This window comes from Lonchura striata, chromosome 6 (genome assembly GCF_050655825.1).
Source record: "Lonchura striata isolate lonStrDom1 chromosome 6, ASM5065582v1, whole genome shotgun sequence".
NCBI classification, from domain to species: Eukaryota; Metazoa; Chordata; class Aves; order Passeriformes; family Estrildidae; genus Lonchura; species Lonchura striata.
In genome coordinates, this window is record NC_140708.1 from 29,116,404 (window position 1) to 29,137,594 (window position 21,191).

General features: G+C 43.9%; 1 protein-coding gene across 12 annotated transcripts in view; it reads right to left on the reverse strand.

Moving 5' to 3' along the window:
• The window catches only part of SH3PXD2A (SH3 and PX domains 2A), a 236,534-nt gene that overhangs the window by 47,416 nt on the left and 167,927 nt on the right, over positions 1–21,191 (reverse strand). For 9 of the 12 annotated variants that reach the window (XM_085583667.1, XM_085583666.1, XM_021536305.3 and 6 more), the window contains one exon: positions 13,161–13,292. In XM_085583667.1, coding sequence (XP_085439793.1) covers positions 13,161–13,292 — 132 coding nt within the window. Of the gene's footprint in view, positions 1–13,160; positions 13,293–13,720; positions 13,862–17,067; positions 17,314–21,191 lie in introns of those variants that run through there. The other 3 variants (XM_085583670.1, XM_085583669.1, XM_085583671.1) reach the window with 3 other exon arrangements.

The window sequence follows — 21,191 nt, forward strand, 5'->3', positions numbered from 1 at the left end:
CCAAGACCTGATGGTGACACAGCTTTACAGCTACAGAAAAATGCCTCAGCATGACACTGACAAGGGTAAAGTAAAACTTCAGTCCCAAAGAAACACAGGATTTTGATTTCCTTAAACTGAGGAACATGCTGGGTTACATTTCCTTATATTATGATATGCTCTTGATAGGAGAAATTAGAGGATTTAGCTTTCACAAAAAAGCATGAATCACATTAGGTTCTTGACAAAAGGTATAGGAGATCAGTGAAAAGGAGCTAGAGACACAGCAGAATAAATGATACCCAGGAAGGAAGTCGCTAATCTCCACCTGCACACAGTTATCCTCCTTTCACATCTTCCCCCTGTGTGCATTTAAGCTTCCACCAAATTTACCTGGGGCCACTCAAGTGGTCCATTCAGGAGTCTGCTCAAATAAGAGGCAAAAAAGAAACAGAGGAAAGATTACAAGATTTGAGAATATGGAGAAAAATAGTAGGTTTGGCAAGTTTCAGCTGTAGCAGATGGTTTTCCTGATGTACCAAGGACTGGCATGGTTTGTTTACAGGAGCCAGAGTAGCTCATCTGGCAGCCTGCAGCCATTGCTAAGGTACAGGTGATTTTGGCCCAGCCACTATTTCAATTCCTGTCACTGCAGTGCCTCCAATACACACTTGCTGAGGGCAAGTGTGTGCCCAAGCACTCAGCCTCTACAACATCTGCACATAATTGGTGGAAAAAAGGCCCTTGTGCAACTCAAGTGCACCATGCAAGGAGGTGACTACACTGGCATTTGGCACAGCATTACACAGGGTGGCTACATTTCATCTGTAATGGAAGTTTCTCTGAAACCACCAACGTTTTCCCTCAAATGTCTCTACACAACAATTCCCGGTATCCAGAGCCAAATTTAAACCAGTGTCAGTAGGGGATCTTGCAAGACATCCCCAGAACCATTCAGATCCTGAGATCCCACATGCACATTCTGCAGACAGTGTCCTTACTGTGGGATGTTGGTTTCTGTTTCAGTTTGTTCGCTGGGGAGTCTCTGGGGTGGCACAGGGAAAGCAACGCCCTTTCATGTGGCTGACTCAAACCTGGATACTTCTGTGAAAGAGATACTTAAATTCCCAGTTCTCAGTGAAGTGGAAAGGTTCACACGCCAGCCCCAGAAGCTCACTTCTTATTTTAAAACCAACAGGCTAACAGTCCAGGAAGTGTAGAGTCAGCTCTAAAAATACAAAGACATCTGGAATGACCAAGTATGTAATTTAACTTGTAGCTGGTACAGGAACCAGTTTTGCTTGCTGTGTTCAGGAGAAGCAAAAGAGGCATTTTTCTACAGGACTCAGTTATCCCATTTGCCCAGCAATGAAAATAACATCCTATTTCTGGCCACTCTACTTTTATTCAAGGACATTTTGGTCACAGACTACTTGAAGCAAGGGAATAACTTGCAAACTCACTCTAAGCACACAGCCACCCTGTAATTTTAATTCTTCGTACTCTGCAGAGCATTTCCTTCTCAGTAACACCTAGGAATTTTAGTCAGAATTAAGAACAAAACATCAAGGAAACTGTCCCTCAGACTCCTGATCCTGTTTTCAGACAAACAAGGAAGTTTCACCTTCTCTCCCATGAGCCAGTGTGTGCAGTCTTCAAAGTTGTTGTCAGGACACTGAATAAACTGGCCTTGAGTTTAATCCTAGGGTTTCAATGGTCAGTGATGGATCTTACCAAGTCCACATTACCCATCCTAAATCTCCAGCAATATTCAATTAAGACAAATGGGTTGAGCCTCTCCAAGCAGTTCTGCTCTTCCTCATGCATGGAAGCCTCCAATAACATCCAAAAGCTATGAAAGTCCATGTGGGAAAATAAAGTGTAATTTCTGAACTTGCCAATGTTCACGCCAACAATTCAGGTTTAATGTTAGATGCTGTTCATCCAACCTGAGGGTCACCACTGCATGGAGATTTACCCTCTTATGCCCTTCCCCATCACTTCCATTGTGTTTGAGTAAGAATCATGTTTAGGGCTTTCATAACTTCAGTTTCAGCCCACTGGAATTCATCATTCCAACTCCATTCCAGGTTTGGTCTCTAAGAGCTCTCATCCTTTAAGAAGGATACATTTCACCTGCACACATGATCATGGCTTGAGAGCCAGCACAGAGCCTCAAGACCTGGACATGATCATGAAAGTGTCACCTTACCCTCAGCACAGATGTGTGCCTGACAGCATTGGTCCGGCTAGTCAGGCTGCTGCTAATCACGACTTTCTCTTTTATCCAACTATCAAACCAGTCTGTGATTCTTAAACAAACATATTGCAGGTGTGTTAATAAAGGAGCAAAGTGAAGCTCAGCCTGCAGCCTGAGTGCACCCAGCACTGCCCTTACTCTCCAGGGGCTGGGAGACAGGATTGCATTACAGTCAATCTCACCAGCATACTGACCAGAAAGGTGGCCATGTGATGGGACAAAGAGATCAGCTGGAGACAGTTCTGTAGCTGAATCACAACAGCTTTTCAAAGCAACACGTTAGGGCATCCCAGCACACATTCACACTGCAGGAAAAACAGGAGATACAGACTCAAGAGAGGTCTGGGAAACGCTTGCTGTTATCACCAAGATGAAGTTTGACTACATTGCCAATAAAACTGCAGTCCAGCTTCATTTGAAATAAAGTGATGTCCCAGTGCATGTGCAACTTTCAGATGAAGTCACACTGTAACAAGATACAAAAAACTGAACTTGCCAGTAAATGTAGTAACAAGCCAGACAGTAAAACAGAGCTCCAAGAGAGCCCATCTCATCTGCTGCCTCTTCTAGAACTGCTCTGGTTAATCCAGCCACAAGGCAACATCTTACTACCAAAAAAATAATTAAATTCTCCACCAAGAATGCCAGAAAGTCTGACGTCTCAGCCTGAGGGGGTGGATGGGAAGAGCCAGCATGCACCTCTGTCACGCCACCCCCTAAAGCTCATTGTATTATGGCAATCCTAAGCAAGGCAATTACTCCTATAGGTTTTGCTAAATCCAAAGATGGACAAGAAACTGGTTTGTGGCAAAACTGAACTCTTTTTAACAGTAAAACCAAAAGCATGGAGTTATGTTGCTTGTAACTGAAATGCGTCTGCTAATGATTAAAGCTTCCATTTTGCTGCCAAAGTATTATTGGAACTGCTTATTTGCTGTGCAGCTTGGGGAAAAAAAAAAATCTCTTCCATCCTTTATTAATCTTGTCCTCATCTGACACAACAAAAATGCACCATCAGTCTTTTGCTTACTTGGAAAAATAGGCCTGAAAGTCACTCCAAGAGCCAAAGTATTTGTGGATAATTACTCTCTTGATTAACTAGAACAAAGGGCAGAAAACAGCAGTCATTATGCATTAATTTAGTATTTTGGGGGCTTATTTAAAGACATTTCATTGACCTGCTTTCTTAAAATAAATTTTAATATAGCAAAAGAACATGAAATAATTCAAAATAAATTATTTTTAAAGGGTTGTTTTTTTTGGTTGGTCTTTTTTTAAAAGCAGTCACATCCAAAGGAATGTAGCTCACAGGGTAACTATGGGACTCATTGGAAGGCATCAGCAATAATACCTGTATCTTCTTGGCCCCAGGTAATTTCTTGCAGCAGTGCTGAGCTGGTGACCTATTTGGCTGATATAGAAAACTCAGTCATTAGAAAGTTTATGCATTCTAATATAAAAAGCAGATTTTCCTTGGAAAGATTTTCTTGGGGCAGGTTTCAGGGTCCTGAAACTGGCAGTGACTGCATAAACAGAGTAGGTAATGAGTAAAGGCTCCAACAGGGGATGCTATGTAATTTTTTTTCCTTTTCAGCCTGCCATACTGGGCTCCAAACAGGGTATGCAGGAGAAATAGGGAATTTAGCTATCTGCCTGAGCATGAAGTCTCAGCAGAGGAGCATTAAATGAGAATGGAGAGAGGAAGAAACTTGCAAGCAGCTCTAAACTTCAGAATTGAAGTTTTCAGAGGCCTGGTGGATATCCTACTATTCAGGAGTAGCTGGATGTGCTGTATGGCAAAGGCAGCAAAGCCCATGTGCCACTGCGTCTCCACTCTTACCAACGTGCCCTGTGTCTTTATGCACAACTAAGTCTTCAAGCCTGTGGTTTCAGTGGTCACATCCCACCCTCTCCCCAGCAGACAGACTAACAGGGCAGTCTCAGAAATCCTGGAACAGATTTTAGGCCCTCAGCTAGCAAATACAAAGCCCAGACAGGCTTGCTCCCTCTCCTGCTCCTGGAGGAGGTCTGAGGGGTCTCAGCACCTCGGATATGGAGAAATCAAAACAGATGCAGATGAGAAACAATCTTTGCAAGGGCTGATCTTTCTTCCCCTTTGAAATACACTTCTTGTGGTCTGAAGACAAGAAAAATTTCCACACATGCTGACTTGGCAACCAGGATCTCTTTCAGTCCTGCCTGTGTGAAGGTTTGGCCCCAGCAAGTGCGCTTGCTCTGCTGGCACTTGTGAGGCAGGGGAATTCCTCTCTTGGGCCTCCAATTCCCATTTCTTGAGAAATTAGAGAAATGTAGAAGTCCTGTAACCTACAAATTACATTGGAGATCTAACCACAATTAAATGAGTACTATATTGTTCTATGTCAAGCCAGGTGGACAGAAGTTGAAAAGGGAACCTGGTTACTTCAGTGGTATGCTTAGGAGACAGCATGGAAAAAACCCAGCCTTAGAGATAAATATTTAATATACTTGGTGACCTCCTCATCACAGCAATTACCCTTCTCCTGAGCTGTGAGAAATTTAGAGGTGGGAGAGCTGTCCCACAGAGGCATGTTATCAGCTAAAGAAAAGACAAATAAATGCAAAAGTCAAAGTGGTTGGACTTTAGATGTCTCCACAAAATGGAAAAAACCCCACATAATTGAACTAGCCCTGTCAGAACACCAGTTGCCCAAGACTAAGACAAACAATGGGAGAAAGACTAGAAAAATTACTATAAACCACACATTATAGCCCAAAACATTTGAAAAAATATGTTCTAGAGGGACAGTTTCAAATTGGAAGCTGTTTTATGTCTTAATCTGGAGAGATGTTTCTTTAAAACTCTTTAAAAGCAAACACTACACAAAAGGGATCTGATAGGTAGTCAAAAAGGAGAATGCTTTAGAGAAACACGGCCCCATTACATCTTTTGTGTCCCTATGACATGTTAATCACTCTATTCCCTCTACAGGGGAACGAAACGAGGCAATGTTGCTTGAAAAATAGTAATTAATTTCTTACTACTCTGAAACCTTCAGCTATGAACCCAAGAGAACATCAGTACCAGTTAACTTTTAAAAGGCTTTATAAACGCACCAAAGGTCACCTTACTATGACATTGAGCTGCTCCCAAATCAAGTGGGAACCCCGATAACACAAGCCACAGTCAACAGCTCCATCCCAACAGGCAAAACACCGCCAGGAGCAGAGCTCCAGAACAGCCAGAAGGCGTCCCAGGAAAGCTGCAGCAGAAGGAGGCACTTCAAAAGGCAGAGTTTTAGCAGACAGACATTATTTCAAATGTTCTTAATGAACTTGTCATCAAGGAGGCAGAGAAAATACCAACTGCAATTTGAAGCTGGGCAAAGGCAAACCAAGCAAGGATGTATTTGAAATGCAGAAGAGCTTCCCAGAAGAGATGGAAATGTCACAGCACAATTAAAGGGACAGTTTCCCCTTGTCACAGGGTTGAAACAAATAGCACCAGCAGAAAAGTAGGAGCCCACCTTAATCCCTTGGCACAGTCACAAAACAATAGGCATTTCAGAGGTGGCAGCGGAGAACAGCCTCATTTTCCACAGTGATAGAGGACCAGTACAAAACAAACAGAGTAGTAACAACCCTGCTTTGGTTCCAACACAGAATTGCCTGCCAAGCTCTTAAACAGAAACAAACGTCAACTGCCATGGAAGTTACTAAGTGGGGCAGAGGAAGCCATTTAGACATCACAAGATAGCAACATAAATATCACAAAACATTCATAATTCAAGAATTTTCTTTTATGCAACAACATCCCAAGCTCAGCTGAGGTGTTGGTGTCGTGATGCTCAAGCAATAGGCAAGCCTAGGAACTTCAGTCCCAACCCCTTATCATTCAAACCTATGCACAGGGCAGCCTTGAACTGCAGCTCAGAGCTAACTACTGCAGAAGTGTGGTGCCATGATTCCTTTCTGGGCACAGTAAATTCAAGTTTAATTGTGGAAAATCAAACAAGAGCTTCAGCCATACCAAGATGTTTTGACTGCTGAAAGTAAAAGAGCCAGAAAAAGAAAGCAGCTACCATTCTCCTTATCCTTGGACAGGCACAGAATTAAAAATTCAACCAGATTAGGAAAAAGGCAAGAAAAAAGGTCTTCAGAAAATAGCTTACAAAACAATCACCAGAGAGCTCAGGGTAGGCTGTCAAGGGCTGTTTCCAGCTTACTACATCTGCTAAAGTCATTAGACAGTGTCACCCCACCCTTGGGCTCCCAAGGGCAAGAGCAGAGGAGGGAGGGCTCCTCCTCATCTCCTCCTGACCCGGCTGTTTCTGGTGTGAGTGTAAATTCTCTCCATCCATTCAACATTTTGCAAACAGGCCACTGGAAGAGGGAGTGCCTGTTTGCAGGGTTGGTCAGGCACTGCATTCCCAGAAAGGAGCTGACTTCCAGGAGAACTTGGCTAGAGCAAATAATCACATCCACTTTTACCTCTCTGCTCTAAGTTTGTCTCAAGCTTCTCTTGGAGCCAGTACAGAACCTGGGTTAGTATAGATGTCCCTGCTCCTGCTATCAATATTCCATTTCCATTGACTACTTTAAAACAAGGCACCCAGGCTCCTTCTGGAGACAGCAGATTCCAAGATAGCTAAAATTAAAAATAAAACCCATCCTTTGCAACCAGATGTACCAACAGGATGCTTTGCTTATACTGTTGCAGAACAAAGCAAAAAAAAAACAACCAGCCTTGATCACTGCCTCCAAAAAGCCTGAAGACAAAGACACTGCTGCAGTGAGACAAGCGAGTGCCATTGAGCATCCTTACTCACAGCTCTGAACCTATGCCTGCCCAGAGCAGCCCTTCTCCAGCCCCCAGCTGCAAACATTTGAAGGAGAAAAGCATCTCTGCTTTGCCAGCATTGTCCCTGTTTGGAGAGAAAACTTCTACAAACACTGTTTTTTATGACATTAAACAACTTTCCAGTAACTCCTAGCCAAAAATTCCAAATCACCCACCCTGCCTCCTCAGATGGCCCGTGTTTGACTGTATTAGTTCGTACATTGGACAGAAACTGCAGCAGGACAGGAACTGATTCATAAGTGGATCAAGTATCCTCTGCTGCTGGGCTGGTGCCAGAAAGGCAGGACACATGGCAAGGCACCGCTGCATTCAGAATGGACACTGAAGGCTACACACCTTTGTTTTCTAAAAAGGGGCTTGGGGTGGTCCTTCCTCGAACTTGGCTCTCCCTAGAGAGTTACAAACACTGGCACATACAGAAACAGCAGGACAAGCTGTCCCAGATCCTTAATAATGGCCACTCACCTAAACCTGTCCTCTGGAATAAAGCCAACAGTGCTAGAGGAAAAGTGTTCAACTTACAGAAGTGTTTGTTTCTTCTCAAATTCCAGGCACAGCTCAAGGACTGACCAAGAAGGGAAGGGGGCTGCTCTATGAGGGAGTATTTACCTTTTATATCATGACCTTGGTTTCTTACAAGTCTTAAAATTCAAATACACAGACACACTGGAAAGAAGTGGAAACACAGAGAACTGAAGTAGTTTCTCAGAACAAACAGCAGGGCAAAGCTGGGTGTACAAACAGAAATCAAGTCCTGCATCATATCCGATAAATTATACTCTCTTGAAATGCTACATGAAGGGGGGGAAAAAAGCTCACTTTCTAAAGGAACCCAACACACACCAACTGCACCTGAAATAAAGCACAGTGTTGGCAATTCCTGTGTCTCGTAGCACATCTGACCAGTGGATGCTAAGCTATTGGCAATTCACAAGCAAACTAGGAAACTGCATTTGCAATTTGGTCTAGAGCCACATTTGAAACCCAGAAAGCTGCTAGACTGCCACTTATCTGTTAGAATAAGGAGGAATGTACTGGGTTTGGCCAGCTTCTACATGATAATACTAATGCTCAGAGATACTTTCTAGCAGTGCACACAGCCCCTTCTGTGTGTAGAGGGGGGATCAGGAAGACAAAGACCTAAAAACAGAGGTAGAGCAGCAAAAAGCAGATGCAAGATAGAAACAATGATCTTTACAAAATTTGGAACAAAAGCCCTACCAACACTAAAGAAAGGTGACTAAAAATCAATACTACTTGCAAAAACAGGCAGAGCAGAAGGGATATAAAAATGCAAGATTGGTCCATGAGTTGCAAGAAGCGCTATTTTTCTCTTTCAACTTAGAACACTTTAAGAGTGTACCTTTAGCCAAGATGCAGCAATTAACCATGAAAGTAACCTTGGCCCCTTCTGGTACCAAATAAATCCACTTACTTAACCCTGGAAAGCAACACCTTCAAATAAGAGTGCTCTGTTCCCCATGAAGAGGCAGAAGCCCAACTCCAAAAGGCCTCAATCTAAGAAACAGGGAGCTTCCAATACAGAAGCCAGTGCATCCCCAGGAATTGAGAGTTGTGGCCTGTGTCCCTCTCTTAGGCTATGACTGCAGCCAGTGAGCAGCACCAGTGAAACCAAATGGTGTAGCAGAGAACATTACCAGGCACACACTTATCTCCTGAGTGGACAACCAGCAAGCCTGAGGATCTTTAAGCCAGGACTCCCAGATGAGCAAAGATCTTCCTCATGGATACTTCACCGCCAAGTCCACATCCCAAATAAAGAAAAGCGGCCTCCCTTCCCAGAGACTCCTTTGGGTCCTGATAAAGTTACACTAACCATAATAGCCTTGTTTTATGTATTACGTGTACAGTACCATTGAAAATTGGTCTGCAGTTATGTAATTGCAGAGGAAATGGCTACAGCCCTGCTCAGCCCAGCTGAAAACGCCATCCCACGACAGCTCCACCGCAGGCACCGCTCCCAGGGCTGCAAGGAGAGAGCTCCATCCTGCCTGCAAGCAGAGCAGCAGCAGCAGAGGTGCTCGGGACTGCGCTCATGCTCCAGTGTCTGTCAGGTTTTCCATTGCAAACACTGCCGACACCGTTTATAGCTTGACCATTTCAAGCCACATCCATGCAAAACTTGGCAGAGAGGGCACTGCTCTGCCCCCACCACCTTCCACCTTAAAGAAATCTGTCAGATTCCTGCTTTAAAGTCACAACATTTCTTTTCTTCAACAAAAATACATTTTAAAGTAATTCCATAAGGTTTTTTTTTTAGTTAAGGTTTAAAAGAAGCCTATGTAGTCAACAGACAGGACTTACATCAACTACTCACATAGCTTTTCTGAAACAACTCAGAAATGTTTAGATAGTGTTGGACAGAGCAGGTTGATTACACCATGCCTTTAAACAAATCACAGTCACTTCTAGCAAGAAACACAAGCTCTGTAACTGCAGCCCCTTTCCAGACAACATCTGTAGAAACTTTAAACCTCCTTTTTTCTCCTGATGCATTTGTGACCATTGCTATATGCAGATTTTCCTCCCAGCTAAGGAAAAAAGGAAAGAGATAAGTATTCATCAGATACAACAGGCACACTGGGTATTTTGCTCTTATAAACAGAATTAAGGTCTGAAGGACAACTTTCATTGAGCCAAGATAGACGTTTGCTGCAAAAACCAAAAGCTGGAGCCTGATACACTACTAAATAATTTGTTCTGAAGCTTTATTTAAAGCTACCAGCTTGATTTAAGTCTAGCAAGGTTTGCTTCCACAGCAATTGCATCAACAACCAGGTTAGAGTGACCCAAAGGCTTTACAACTCAGATTAAGGGTTTTGGAAGTTATTCACCACATATACTACACTGATTGCTCTTAAGTCATAATACTGGTCAGAAGTTTGAACTTCAAATAATGTCCAAGTAGTAACTTTCACTGGAAAAATAATGGAGACAACTTATCCAACTCTTTCAGTGAAAGAGGAAACCAAATGAGACAAGGCCCATCTCTTATATAAAAAAATTAACACTGAGTAATACTATACAGTAAGCATGACACACTTAAGGTGAAGCTAAAGAAGCTCCATGAAATACCAGATAAGGCTTCAATAAATCAAATACTAGATATTTCCCCCCTCCTTCTACCTTTGCCCTATACACTGAGCTCTGAACAAGCACAGCTTATGTCCTTTCAGGAAAGCACACAATTTGGAAACAAACATCAGAAAATATGGTAACTCTAGCTCAGGCCCTAGAAGTGTGCAGAAGAAAACATCCAACAGGATGTGAACCATCATTTGGAAACTGATTGTGAGGTTCCTTGTGTAAAAAACACAGGGACATTTGACCAGAAAAGAGGTGTTTCTTTCCTATGAAAGCCATGCAACAAAGCCAAGCTAAAGTTTTTTCTGCTCCAGAAAACAAAAGAACCATTTAAGTATCCTTGGCATCAGCAGGGAACCCTGTTCAGGCAAGGTTTTAAAATGAAAGTCATCTGTGCCTTTACACATCTAACCTCCCCAAAGTACAGTTAAATACCCAAAGCAGACATGATATGCTATATACATGTCTGTACATATAAGGAAGTTCAAAATATTGGCCCAACATCACATCCAACACACACTGTCCAGTCTGACAGGATTTTTCAGTTGTCAGGTAACAAGCTGTCCAGCCACTTTTCCTTCCTTTCACTGAAGACACTGTCCCTGCTGCAAGTGACATCCAAATCACCTTGCATGTGCATAGCCCAATGATTTTATTTTCTTGGAAATTTTATATATATATATATATATATATATATATATATATATATATATACACATACACACACCCCTGTTCTTAGAGGTCATAACCACATCTTCTAGGTTTGCTTGCTTACACTAAGTAGATATTCAAATTCAAGCCAAAATTCCTGAGTTCTGAATGTTGACTCTTGACAAAATTTTGCTAGTTTTATTACATGCCATCCAAAGTTTCAGCTGTAGCTCAAGAGACAAGATACAGTATGGAAGTCATTCCTGTGGTATCCCTAACCTAGGGAAGAATTGAGAGACTGTTTGAAGTCTTGTTATTGGAAGAATTAAATCATGAGCTTCCTACAAGAACAGTTTAAAAAGGCATCCAAGCAAGTGATGCACTCTCCATCACCAATCTGCGACTTATGAGCTTATCTGTTGGTTTCTGCAGGTTTTTTGTAAGGATATAGATATCTTTATTTTGTACATATATAAATATAAAGGGCAAAATCACAGCATGGAATTCTAGGCTTCAAATTTCCTTTCTTGTTTGCATGGACATTAAGGAATCTGACTGCCAAGCATCAGAATATGGTTTTAAGAAGTATAATCCAAATTCAAGGATGTTCCCTGAGAAGAGTCCCATTCCAGGACCTACTAATTAATTCAAACCCTGACATTCTCCATTTCTATCTCTGCATACCATGTGGTTCAATACAATGTGGTCTGAACTCTGCAAGGCGGAGAGGCCACACTAAATGAAAACACAAAGGAACTGTAACTGGAATTCAGACATTTCTTGTATTATTTAACAGCCCAATTAATTTCCTTGGCTCCATAAGACATTTTCCAAGATAGGGATATCATGATTATGAATATAAGTTGCTACAATATAACCAGGCTTCTCGCTCTGATGACAGGGACACCCACTATTGACAATGAGAAGCCTCAGGCTTGGAAGGGAGGATGCTTCTCCACTAGGCCAGACACAGTTCAAGAAGTAAAGACATTTTTCCCTCTTCAGTCATAACTACTGCTGTTAAGTGGAGCAGATGAGCAGTTTAGTTTCTATTAGTTTTGCAAGTGATGCAGTCAGTTTGCAGGAGATGGGTATTTCTGCTCACACTAGCCAGTGCCTTTCCACACACAGTCCTTTTGGACTCCAAACTAAATCACCAGCCAGCAAATGAGTGCATCACTTTGAGCCAAGCAAGCATGAGGTTCTCATACAAGAGTGAAATTACCACTCCATTAAAAGAAGGGAAAAAAATACAATGCACGGTCATCTCTGCGGATAAGCTGGCTCAAGGCTCTGGAAGCTGAATTTGAACCTCGGATCAGAGTGCCCCAGTGTCCCCGAGCTCTGCTGTGCCCAACAGACTCCAGAGCCTGCCAGTGGTGAGAGCCCTGAATGTGGAGGTACCACAGCGTGAGCCCTGGCTTGAACAGATCCAAATGTCAGCAGCTCCTCTGGATGAGGACACACAAGTCATGAGTGGGCTGGAAACCAGTCCTGGACAACAGCTCTGGATTAATACACAAGGAGTGCTGGAGAGGAGGAGGGGGAGCTGCTGAAGACAGGCAGTTATTCAAACCAGCTGCTAAGCCACTCCAACCACTCACACGTACACAGTCTCCTGCATGTGTTCTGCCCAACTCAAAGCTACCAGGCATCCAAAAGTTAGAGTACGAAAAGAAATCTATACAAACTTTTGCCAAAAAATCTCATTTTCCGAGTGCAAGCTGGTTATTCCACACATGGCAGAAGGGGATTTCAGCTTGCTTTTACAGGACAGCCTCTGCCTCTATGCCTCAAAATTCCCCAATTAACACTTCTGCAAGAAGTTTTGAAACTGTGCATGGCCACGTATTTATCTACGCACATTCTCTCCCCTCCCTACTGAGCTCTGGGCCACGGGCGAAGCTGTCAAGCCAAGTTTCATCCCAAGCAATTTTTAAACACTCATCCTATAAATCCTCTGCAAAGGGAGTTAGTAATGGAAATACTGACAGAAACTTGAAGAGACAGCAGGGCAACTATAGCAGCCTACTATACATGAGCTTCATTAGCTGCAGATCCTTGTCTCCATCACCTTCGTTTTCCATTAGCATACCTTGGCTAATTAACACACAAAACCTATGAAACATTCTTACAGTAGAAGGCAACATTTGGCCCCCAGCCCAAATCAACATCGAAAAACTTCAACATCCTCTGCCAGACATAGTAACTGCACCAGATGGAGCAAACGTACAGCTAACAAGTAGTGATGAGGAAACTGAAAGCAGAGGAACAAATGCAAAAATCAGACCATTAAAAGAGGGAAAAGCAGCAAATATAACTTACCGCTTTCATTTTTCTCTATGACATCCACAACCTCTCCAGCCTGGAGACTGATCTCAGAGTTCTCCTGCTTCTCATAGTTGGACACCACCACATATTGCTCCAGGATCATGGGTTCAGAGCTAGCATCAGCACCTGGGGAAGGGAAAAAGCAAGCCGTAAGCCAGCTTCCAGCCATGGCTCCTTGAGAGCGACCTCCGTCCATCCGATTCACAACAGGCCAACTTGTCACCAGAGCCAAGCGAATCAGCAAACAACCCTGGCTCGCAGCATATCCCCAAATGGCTGGCCATATAGAAACAGCCTCCTCTGGCCCACAACCCAGCAGCACAGAGGGACATTGGAGAGAAGAAGAAGAAAAAAGGGGAGAAAAAAAAATATAAAAAGGAGCCAAAAAAGTGAATTAGTTGCACAGTTTCATGATGGATTCTGAAAATAAACCTCTTCCCAACATGGTTTGCACAATGCTTGCTCCCATTCAGAGAAAAAAATCCTGGGCAGAAGCAGTATAAATCCACAGCTGAGCCATCCCCCCAGTAAACCCAAAGAAGAAACAGCTCTCCCCTTGGCGGCTCAGCTCCTTCTCCACTCTAAAGGCTTGAGCTGAAAGTCAAGAGGGGGCTGTAGATGCCAATCATATTCGTCTGCACTGCAGCCCTTAAATAGAAACACATGAGCGGGGCTGAAAGAGAGGGAGGTGGGGTGGAGGGAGGGGAGGGGAGGGCGGGGAAGAGTGTTTACTTGAAACAGAAGAAAAAAGTTGCAGCGCCAGATCGCTGCTCAAACGCGGCCGCCCCCCGCCTGCCCCGCGGTTCCGCATTCCCCCGGCGGGACGGGGCTCCGCTCCCCTTCTCCATCGCCTTTCTGCAGCCCTCGGAGCCAGCCCCCACTTCTTGATTTCTCTTCGGAGCAAGGGCTTTCGGCTGTCAGAGCCATTTATGAATGAGAGCAGGCGCTCACGCCAACCGGGGGGCCACGAAAGGTGCAAAATAACGCTCCCCTCCCTCCCTTCCCCCACACTACTGCTCTTTGTAAAATTATTATTATTTCTGACTTTTTCACCCCCAAAGCGAAATGATGGATTTAGCGAGGTGGAGCCACGAGGCAGGCCCAGCGCGGTGCCAGATGTGGAGGAGCCCTCGGGCTGCGCCGCTGGGGCCTCGGCGCTCCAAACCAGCACGGGCTGAGCCCGGCTCCGAGACCGCCCCGAGAACCTCTCCGTTCAGGTCTCCACTTTGTGAGAGCCAACGTGCCTTAATGCAAAACTATCTTACAGGTTTTCTCAATTACGGCAGTTTGGGGCACTGGCATTATTATACTTTTTACATATTAAGAGGCAGTTCCTGCTGCTCTGGATTAAGATGTGGATTGAACGGGAGGACAGAAGCAGATCTACAACTTGCTGAATGAACCACTTGACACAACAGGGACACAGCCAGGAGCAGACTCCAGGTTTTCCTGAATTTCTGATGACAAATTGGCTACAAGAGACGGGAAGGAAGTAGCATGGTCTGAAACTGTCCACCAGAAAAGTCAAGGGACTGACAGCCAAGCACAGGATGCTGGGTATTTCCAAACTCAGCATGTTCATGTGTTTGGACTGGAGATGCAAAGTGATTCTACAGACAAGTAATTAGCATCCCTGCCAAGAAAGAGGTAAAGAATGCATCAGTCATTAAAACAGCATCCTGTGAAATGAAAATCCTAGAAAAAAAGCAATTAATTAAACTGTTTCCTGAAAGGAAACACTATCACAATGCCTCCCTTTGGACCAGGTTTAAGAAATCCAGAAAGTTAGAAGACTTCCTTGCTCCCTAAGCATGCCTTGGCCTCTCCTCAAATTATGTGAGTTAATTTTCTTTAAAGAAGAGCCATCTCCTCTAGAAGCTTGTGTTTAAGAGATTTAGCTTTTCTATAGATAATTGAACCACAGCCAGTAGCAGGAATAGGAGAAGACCATGAACTGACAACATGGAAATTTATAATGCAAATTTTCACCATAGCTGTCCCTTCCTAATAAGCATCATGTTTCTCTTCATGATCAATCAACCCGACTCATGCACTCTGGTTTAACCAGTGCTATTTGGGCTATCTAGAGTACAATGAGATGCTCTCCCCTGTTTCACACTGTTTCCCACACAGTTTTTCTCCAGTCCAGAATCTAGCAGCTCTATAATCTTCCTTCAACCTGCTTAGGCAAGTAATACTTATAAACCTTACTTCATTTTAGTCTTGAGATAAATACAAGTTTTTTAACCAGAAACAAAAGCTGTCATGGACTGTCTGTCTATGCACGTGCACCAGCAGAGAATTCAGTGTGTAGAAAGGCAACAGGGATCAAACAGTGGCAGGGGGAGCAGGGGACATGCAGGAAGCTAATTGCTAAACCAACAACTCAAATGCCTTCTTTCCTCCAACCTAGTAGGCAGTTTTCATGGGACTGGAGTAAGGAAAAAAAATCCAGAAGACTGCATTGGCTTGCTGGCGGGAGCAGTGTTCATGTGATGCATGTGTCCCTGCTGGGAACAAAGAGAGGACCAGGCTGGAGCACAGGCTGGCAAACACCCCACCAGCAGCCACAGAGGCCCTGCCAGGGACCATGTGCCAGAGGAATGCCCTTGCCAGGAAACATGGAGAATCAGCGAATCAGCACTTGAAATCCACCTCCACAACTCTGCTTAAAAAAAAAAAACAAAACAAAAAAAAACCAAACAAACAAAAAAAAACCCCAACCAAACAAACAAACAAAAAAAAAAAACAAAACCAAAAAACCAAACAACCAAATAAACAAAAAAAACCCCAAAAAACAAAACAAAACAAAATCCAAAAAAACACCCCAAAAAACCTAAAAAACCACCCCACCACCAGTTTTGCAAGATAGGTTTTATCTGCATTCTCATATCTGAAATCCAGCAGGGTTTCTCTGGGTTACTCTGTCCTGCCTTGGATAAGGTAGTCACTGCAGGAGAATTTTTTTGTCACTACAGTGGCTGGAGGAACACATACAATTAAGAACTACAGGGCTCCTATTAAGACAAAAAAAAAAATAGGGTGATAAATTCCTTGTTCTAGGAAGTAACCAAGGTCAAACAAACTTGTTCATTTACAGCTGCAGCAGATCATGGCTAGAGGATATCCCCCTTTCGAGGCGTGGGGTCCCTGTGGCTCCTGGAATGATGGTCATCCAAGATTAGGTACTGCACAATGGGGAAGATTTCAGTAAGAGCAAAAAAAAAAGGAAGAAAAGGAGGAGGAAAAGACAGAGAAATAGCTCCTTTCAGTAACCAAAAGCCTTAACCATTTTCTAGGTAGCCTGGTTTGGGTTGTTACTACATTCCCTTCAGGCACAGTCAGTAGAGCAAGTGACTAATCCTCCTCAGCTTTCCATCATCCACAAGCTTTAGATGAATTACTGCTCAGTGACACTCAGGATGCCCACAACATTGCTGCTATACTATGTCAGACTCTCCAAAGGGGATTCAAAAGAACAAGACAGGCAACACCACAGGCAGCACAGCACCAATTACACCCGCTGCCCTGGGCAGTTCCGCGTCCCTGCCAATTAGTTCAGGTCTAATTTGTAACACAGGACACAGCATGCATTGAAGAGTAACAGCCTACTCAGTGTGAGCACGCCAGGGGACAGGGATGCAGCGTGGCATGAGTTCCCCAGCAAGCTCACATGCAGCTGCAATGCCACCCTGACACAACAGCCCTACTTTTTAAAAAGCGTCTTCAGCCAAGGCAGGAGAAATGGAGAGCAGAGGATAGGATAACACTGATGTGCCAGGTAGAGGTCCCCCCTCCTCTCCCTCCAAAAAAGCAGAATTAGTGTTTTGGTTAAGCTCCAACTTGCAAGCCCTCCCCAGAGCAGAGCACAGATTGCTGGCTGAAATAAGAGTTTGCTTGCCTCTCCATTTCTTTTTGCCTCGAGTCCGTTTCCTGGTAAAAGTCTTGAGGATACCCCTCCTCCTCTCCATAGGGCTCCACTTTACAATCCTCCCGCTCCTCACCTCAGCACTTCTCTTCCTGGGGCGGAGCAGAAATGTCATTGGAGCTTGTCCATGCCCCTCACAGCTGGCACTATTAAGTGACAACAGTTGCACCCTGTCCCCCTCACCAGGCAGCGAGGAGGGAGCATCATTCCTCCTGCTGCACTCGGAGACCAGCAGCTACTGTGAAAGCCTCCTAAATAAGAGCGCAGAACGCCTGTTCCAACAACATCATCCTCCTCCTCCTGTGTTGCAACAGCTAAGACCTACGATGGTTTTGCAATAGCCAAAAATGAAAACCACCAACTGGACTCCAAAAATAAAATCATCTGGATACGGGAATGTGAGACTCCTGATCTTTGCCAGATTACTCTGTTGTTATCAGGCCATAAACATGTCTGCTCTTTTAATCCATACAGTGCGCAGGCTTTTATATTGCTCTTTCATGATTATCAATCGAATGTTTACAGATTAGGACTAAATGAATTAGTACTGGGCTGGTCAGTGGAAGTCCCGCAGAAGCAGCCAAGCCCACAGAAACGGCCGGTGAGCGCCAGCAGGGCGAGTCACAGCTGCACCAGCAGCTGGCAGGCAGTCCAGCCCTTCCGCATGGGCACGGCTGCCGGGGACACGCGTGGAGCCCGCACGCTCGGCTGCCCGGCGGACACGGCCCCGGGGTCCTGGCATTCCATCAATAATGGCAGAGCTCTGCCCTTTCCACGCGCAGGGAGGAGTAACCGCGGCAGCTTGGATCTGGAGCTGCGGTTTCTTGTTAAAGACAGTTCTTGAAGGGTGAACTTTCATGTGTCTCTGGAAAACTCCTTTCAGAGAAGGACAAAGGGGGGAAAAAAAAAAGCCCAAAGAGCAGCAAGCCTACTTAAAATCAGATCAGTCTAACCCCTTACCACAATCATATACCCAGATCTAGACACATGGAATTCCTTCCCCTAAAAACTTCACCTCTTTTCTTTCTTATCAGAAGGACCACATGACTATAATAAATAAACATTAAAATTGCATGTTTTCTTTAAGCCTTCTACCCATGATTTATCCTGAGCTGGGTTAAGATAGAGAGCTTAGTTCCATCTAAAAATTGGGTTAAATGTGTACTGTACACAAGATAAAACAGACTGCCATGTAACACATGTGAAAGTACACAAGAGTTCATCATATTGCAGCAGTGTTAGAAAAATAGTTCTTAAAATAACCAGTTCCTAAAGTAAGCAGTGAAATGAGACAAATGAAGCCTGTTACAAATCTCTATGGGAACAACATGGATTCAGATCAAAACTGTGTTTCCCAGTCTAGGATCGCTCTTCTATTCAGTGAGAGGGTCTTTGTTTTGTCTTTGTATTTTGGATTTCTGTTCATTTTTTTATTCCTTGTGTGACCTAAACAATCAGGGCTTTGACTCATCTCCTAAATATTCCTGCACTACAGCCTGTCACACTTCAGCCCTGTTGCCACTTACCAAAATTCAGACTGTATTTATACATCAATTATTCCTGGAGGTAAGACTACTACTGCCACAAGCTGTGAGTGAAGGGGATTTATCTTCATCCCTCCCACCAGATAGCAATCCTCCCAATCCTAATAGTGTTTAACCTCAGAGCTCAGAGGCTCTTGGTGTAGCAGCCCTGAGCCACAAAGCTTTAGGGACAGAGACAAAAGTTTATCACCTTCCACAGTTACTTTGGAAATTCAGTACAAATCCAGTCTCAAGGTCTGGATTATTGCCAATTATAGAAGAAAAACACTTGGGCAAGTTCATCAAATGGGTTATTAATACACTGTGATTTCTGTAGTTCTTCCCTGAGCCTGGCCAGGTAGCTCTTTTACAAAGCACAAAGACACTCTATTGCCTTTTTAGAAGAGACTTTCAAAAGTAGGTGACACGCTGCAATTAGATAGAGATGGGTGGAAAGCAGAAAGGGAATGGTTTGGATCTGGCCACGTAGGTAATGCAGAAGACCCAAAGCCAGAGAAGTTTAGGCTAAAACCTTCTCCAAATCCTGAAGAATGCCCAAGAATAAAACAAAATTGAGCATCATGCACGCAGCAATGTCTAGGTCAGTACATAAACCCTCTCACCACAGGCTGGCAGCCTTGACTGATGTATGAGAAGTTTCTCTCTAAGTGAGCATCCATCCAACCATCCACCTTCCTTGCTAATGTGCTCTGCAAGATTTTCAGGACATTGGGCAATAGTAGCCAAAGCTCTAGCCTTTCTTGCTATCTTTTTGGTTAAACATACCTAGATGGTAACTCTGTGAGCTGCACTAAGTCTCTCCTAACCTCTTGGCTTGCTGCTGCAAGCAGCTATAGGGGGCTCATGCCAATAGCACACAGTGCCACCAAGAAAAGACTATGATCAGCAATCATAGCAGCAAAAAATTATCTGGATTCATTCCCCACCATAAGACACACATAGTACTTTTTATCACTTTCAAGAACCAAGACCTGGGTGAGTCTTCAAGAGTCTGGGACAAGCGTCAGCTTTACCTGTAGACTGTGGCTTCCAACCGTGGAGTATGTGTGACAGACAGCTAAAACCAGCAGCACAACACAGCCCCCACAGGCAGAGCCTCAGCAATGAGCCTGGCCCAGGTAAATGGCAGGAGCTCTCTCCAGTTCAGTTCTTCCCTCTTTACAGCCCTCAGCAGCACTTCCAACAAAATCCCGACCAACAGAAAAATTCAGTGCTGACCTTTGCCAAGTGGAGCCTGTTGGTCTCGCGATTTTTATTTTTTATTTTTGATCTGCTAGGTTTTAAAATAGAGCCAAGAAAAATTAGAGGCGGGAGGGTGAAAGTAAAAAGTTGAGTCCTCTTTCCACTCCTTCTTGGAAAGTTGGCTCTCTTAACAGTGATTCCAACCAACTAGGTTACAGGTAGCAACAGTTAAAAATACTTAAGTAGTATTTTGCACACAAATCTGTTAAACTGCTTGGAGATTTTCACACAGCTGCCAAAGTGGGTCTTCCACCAGGCTGAAGTCACCAATATACTCTGGCATTTGTCCTAGTCCTGCTCAGTGGTGCAATGCCAATCCCTCCACACGGCACAAAGTGGACCAGCCAAGGATTTTAACAGCAGTCAGGGTGACTAAACTAGAGTCCCACCACAGCACCTCCCAGGGTGTGGCTGTGTGGCACCCATCTTCTTCTAAAGTACAAAATGAAACCACTTTGAAGCCTTAGTTAGAGTCTCCACTTCATGGAGCAGGTTCATAACCTCAGAACTAGGGCAGCATGAAACTGGATTCTGTTCTCATCTCCAAGCCACAGCCTAGCTAGGACACATAAATGTACTACATAGTAAAGAGCACATCCAAATTCAAGTCTGATCTACCAGCTTGACGTATCAGGATACAGCCTATGGCAGATGTGAACTGAAGAACAGCTATTTTGGAAACTGGAGAGAAACTGAGTAGCCACATAAACTACAACAGCACGGAGAGCTAAGAACTTGCCAAATGTACATAAGACTTTTGAGCATCACTATGTATCAACATTCACCTTCTCAAGCACCATGCAAGGCAATTAATCACTTACATTTGCACACTCATCATGCACTTCTTTTTGCCAATCTAGCAACATGCATTTAGCTCAAAACAGTAAGCAGAAGGGAAAAAATTGTATTAAAGGCTTTGCTTCCTTGCCCTTTGAGAAGGCTAAAAACTTTGCCATTTTATAAATGGCAATAGTTTGCCATTTTATAAATGACAACATGAAATAGTCCCAACAGATCTATTGACTCAAAGAAATCCAATCTCACCCCCCAGCCATGTAACCCGAGGGGTTCTTGTCATTTTTCCCGAGGGACACCACCTCTTCTGTCTCCCCCTCAACATGTTTCACTCCTGCTCAGTCTCATTCTGCTTTTCTGTCCCAACTCCCCCATGACCTATGAAACAGCAGGCTCCTGTGACTGAATACTTCAGATATTTCTGCACTTTTATATCCAGTTACCACCCTCAAATTAGACCTATTCTGCAAACATGAGGCAGAACCCCCCAAGAAAATATTCAACTTCTGTCAAGAA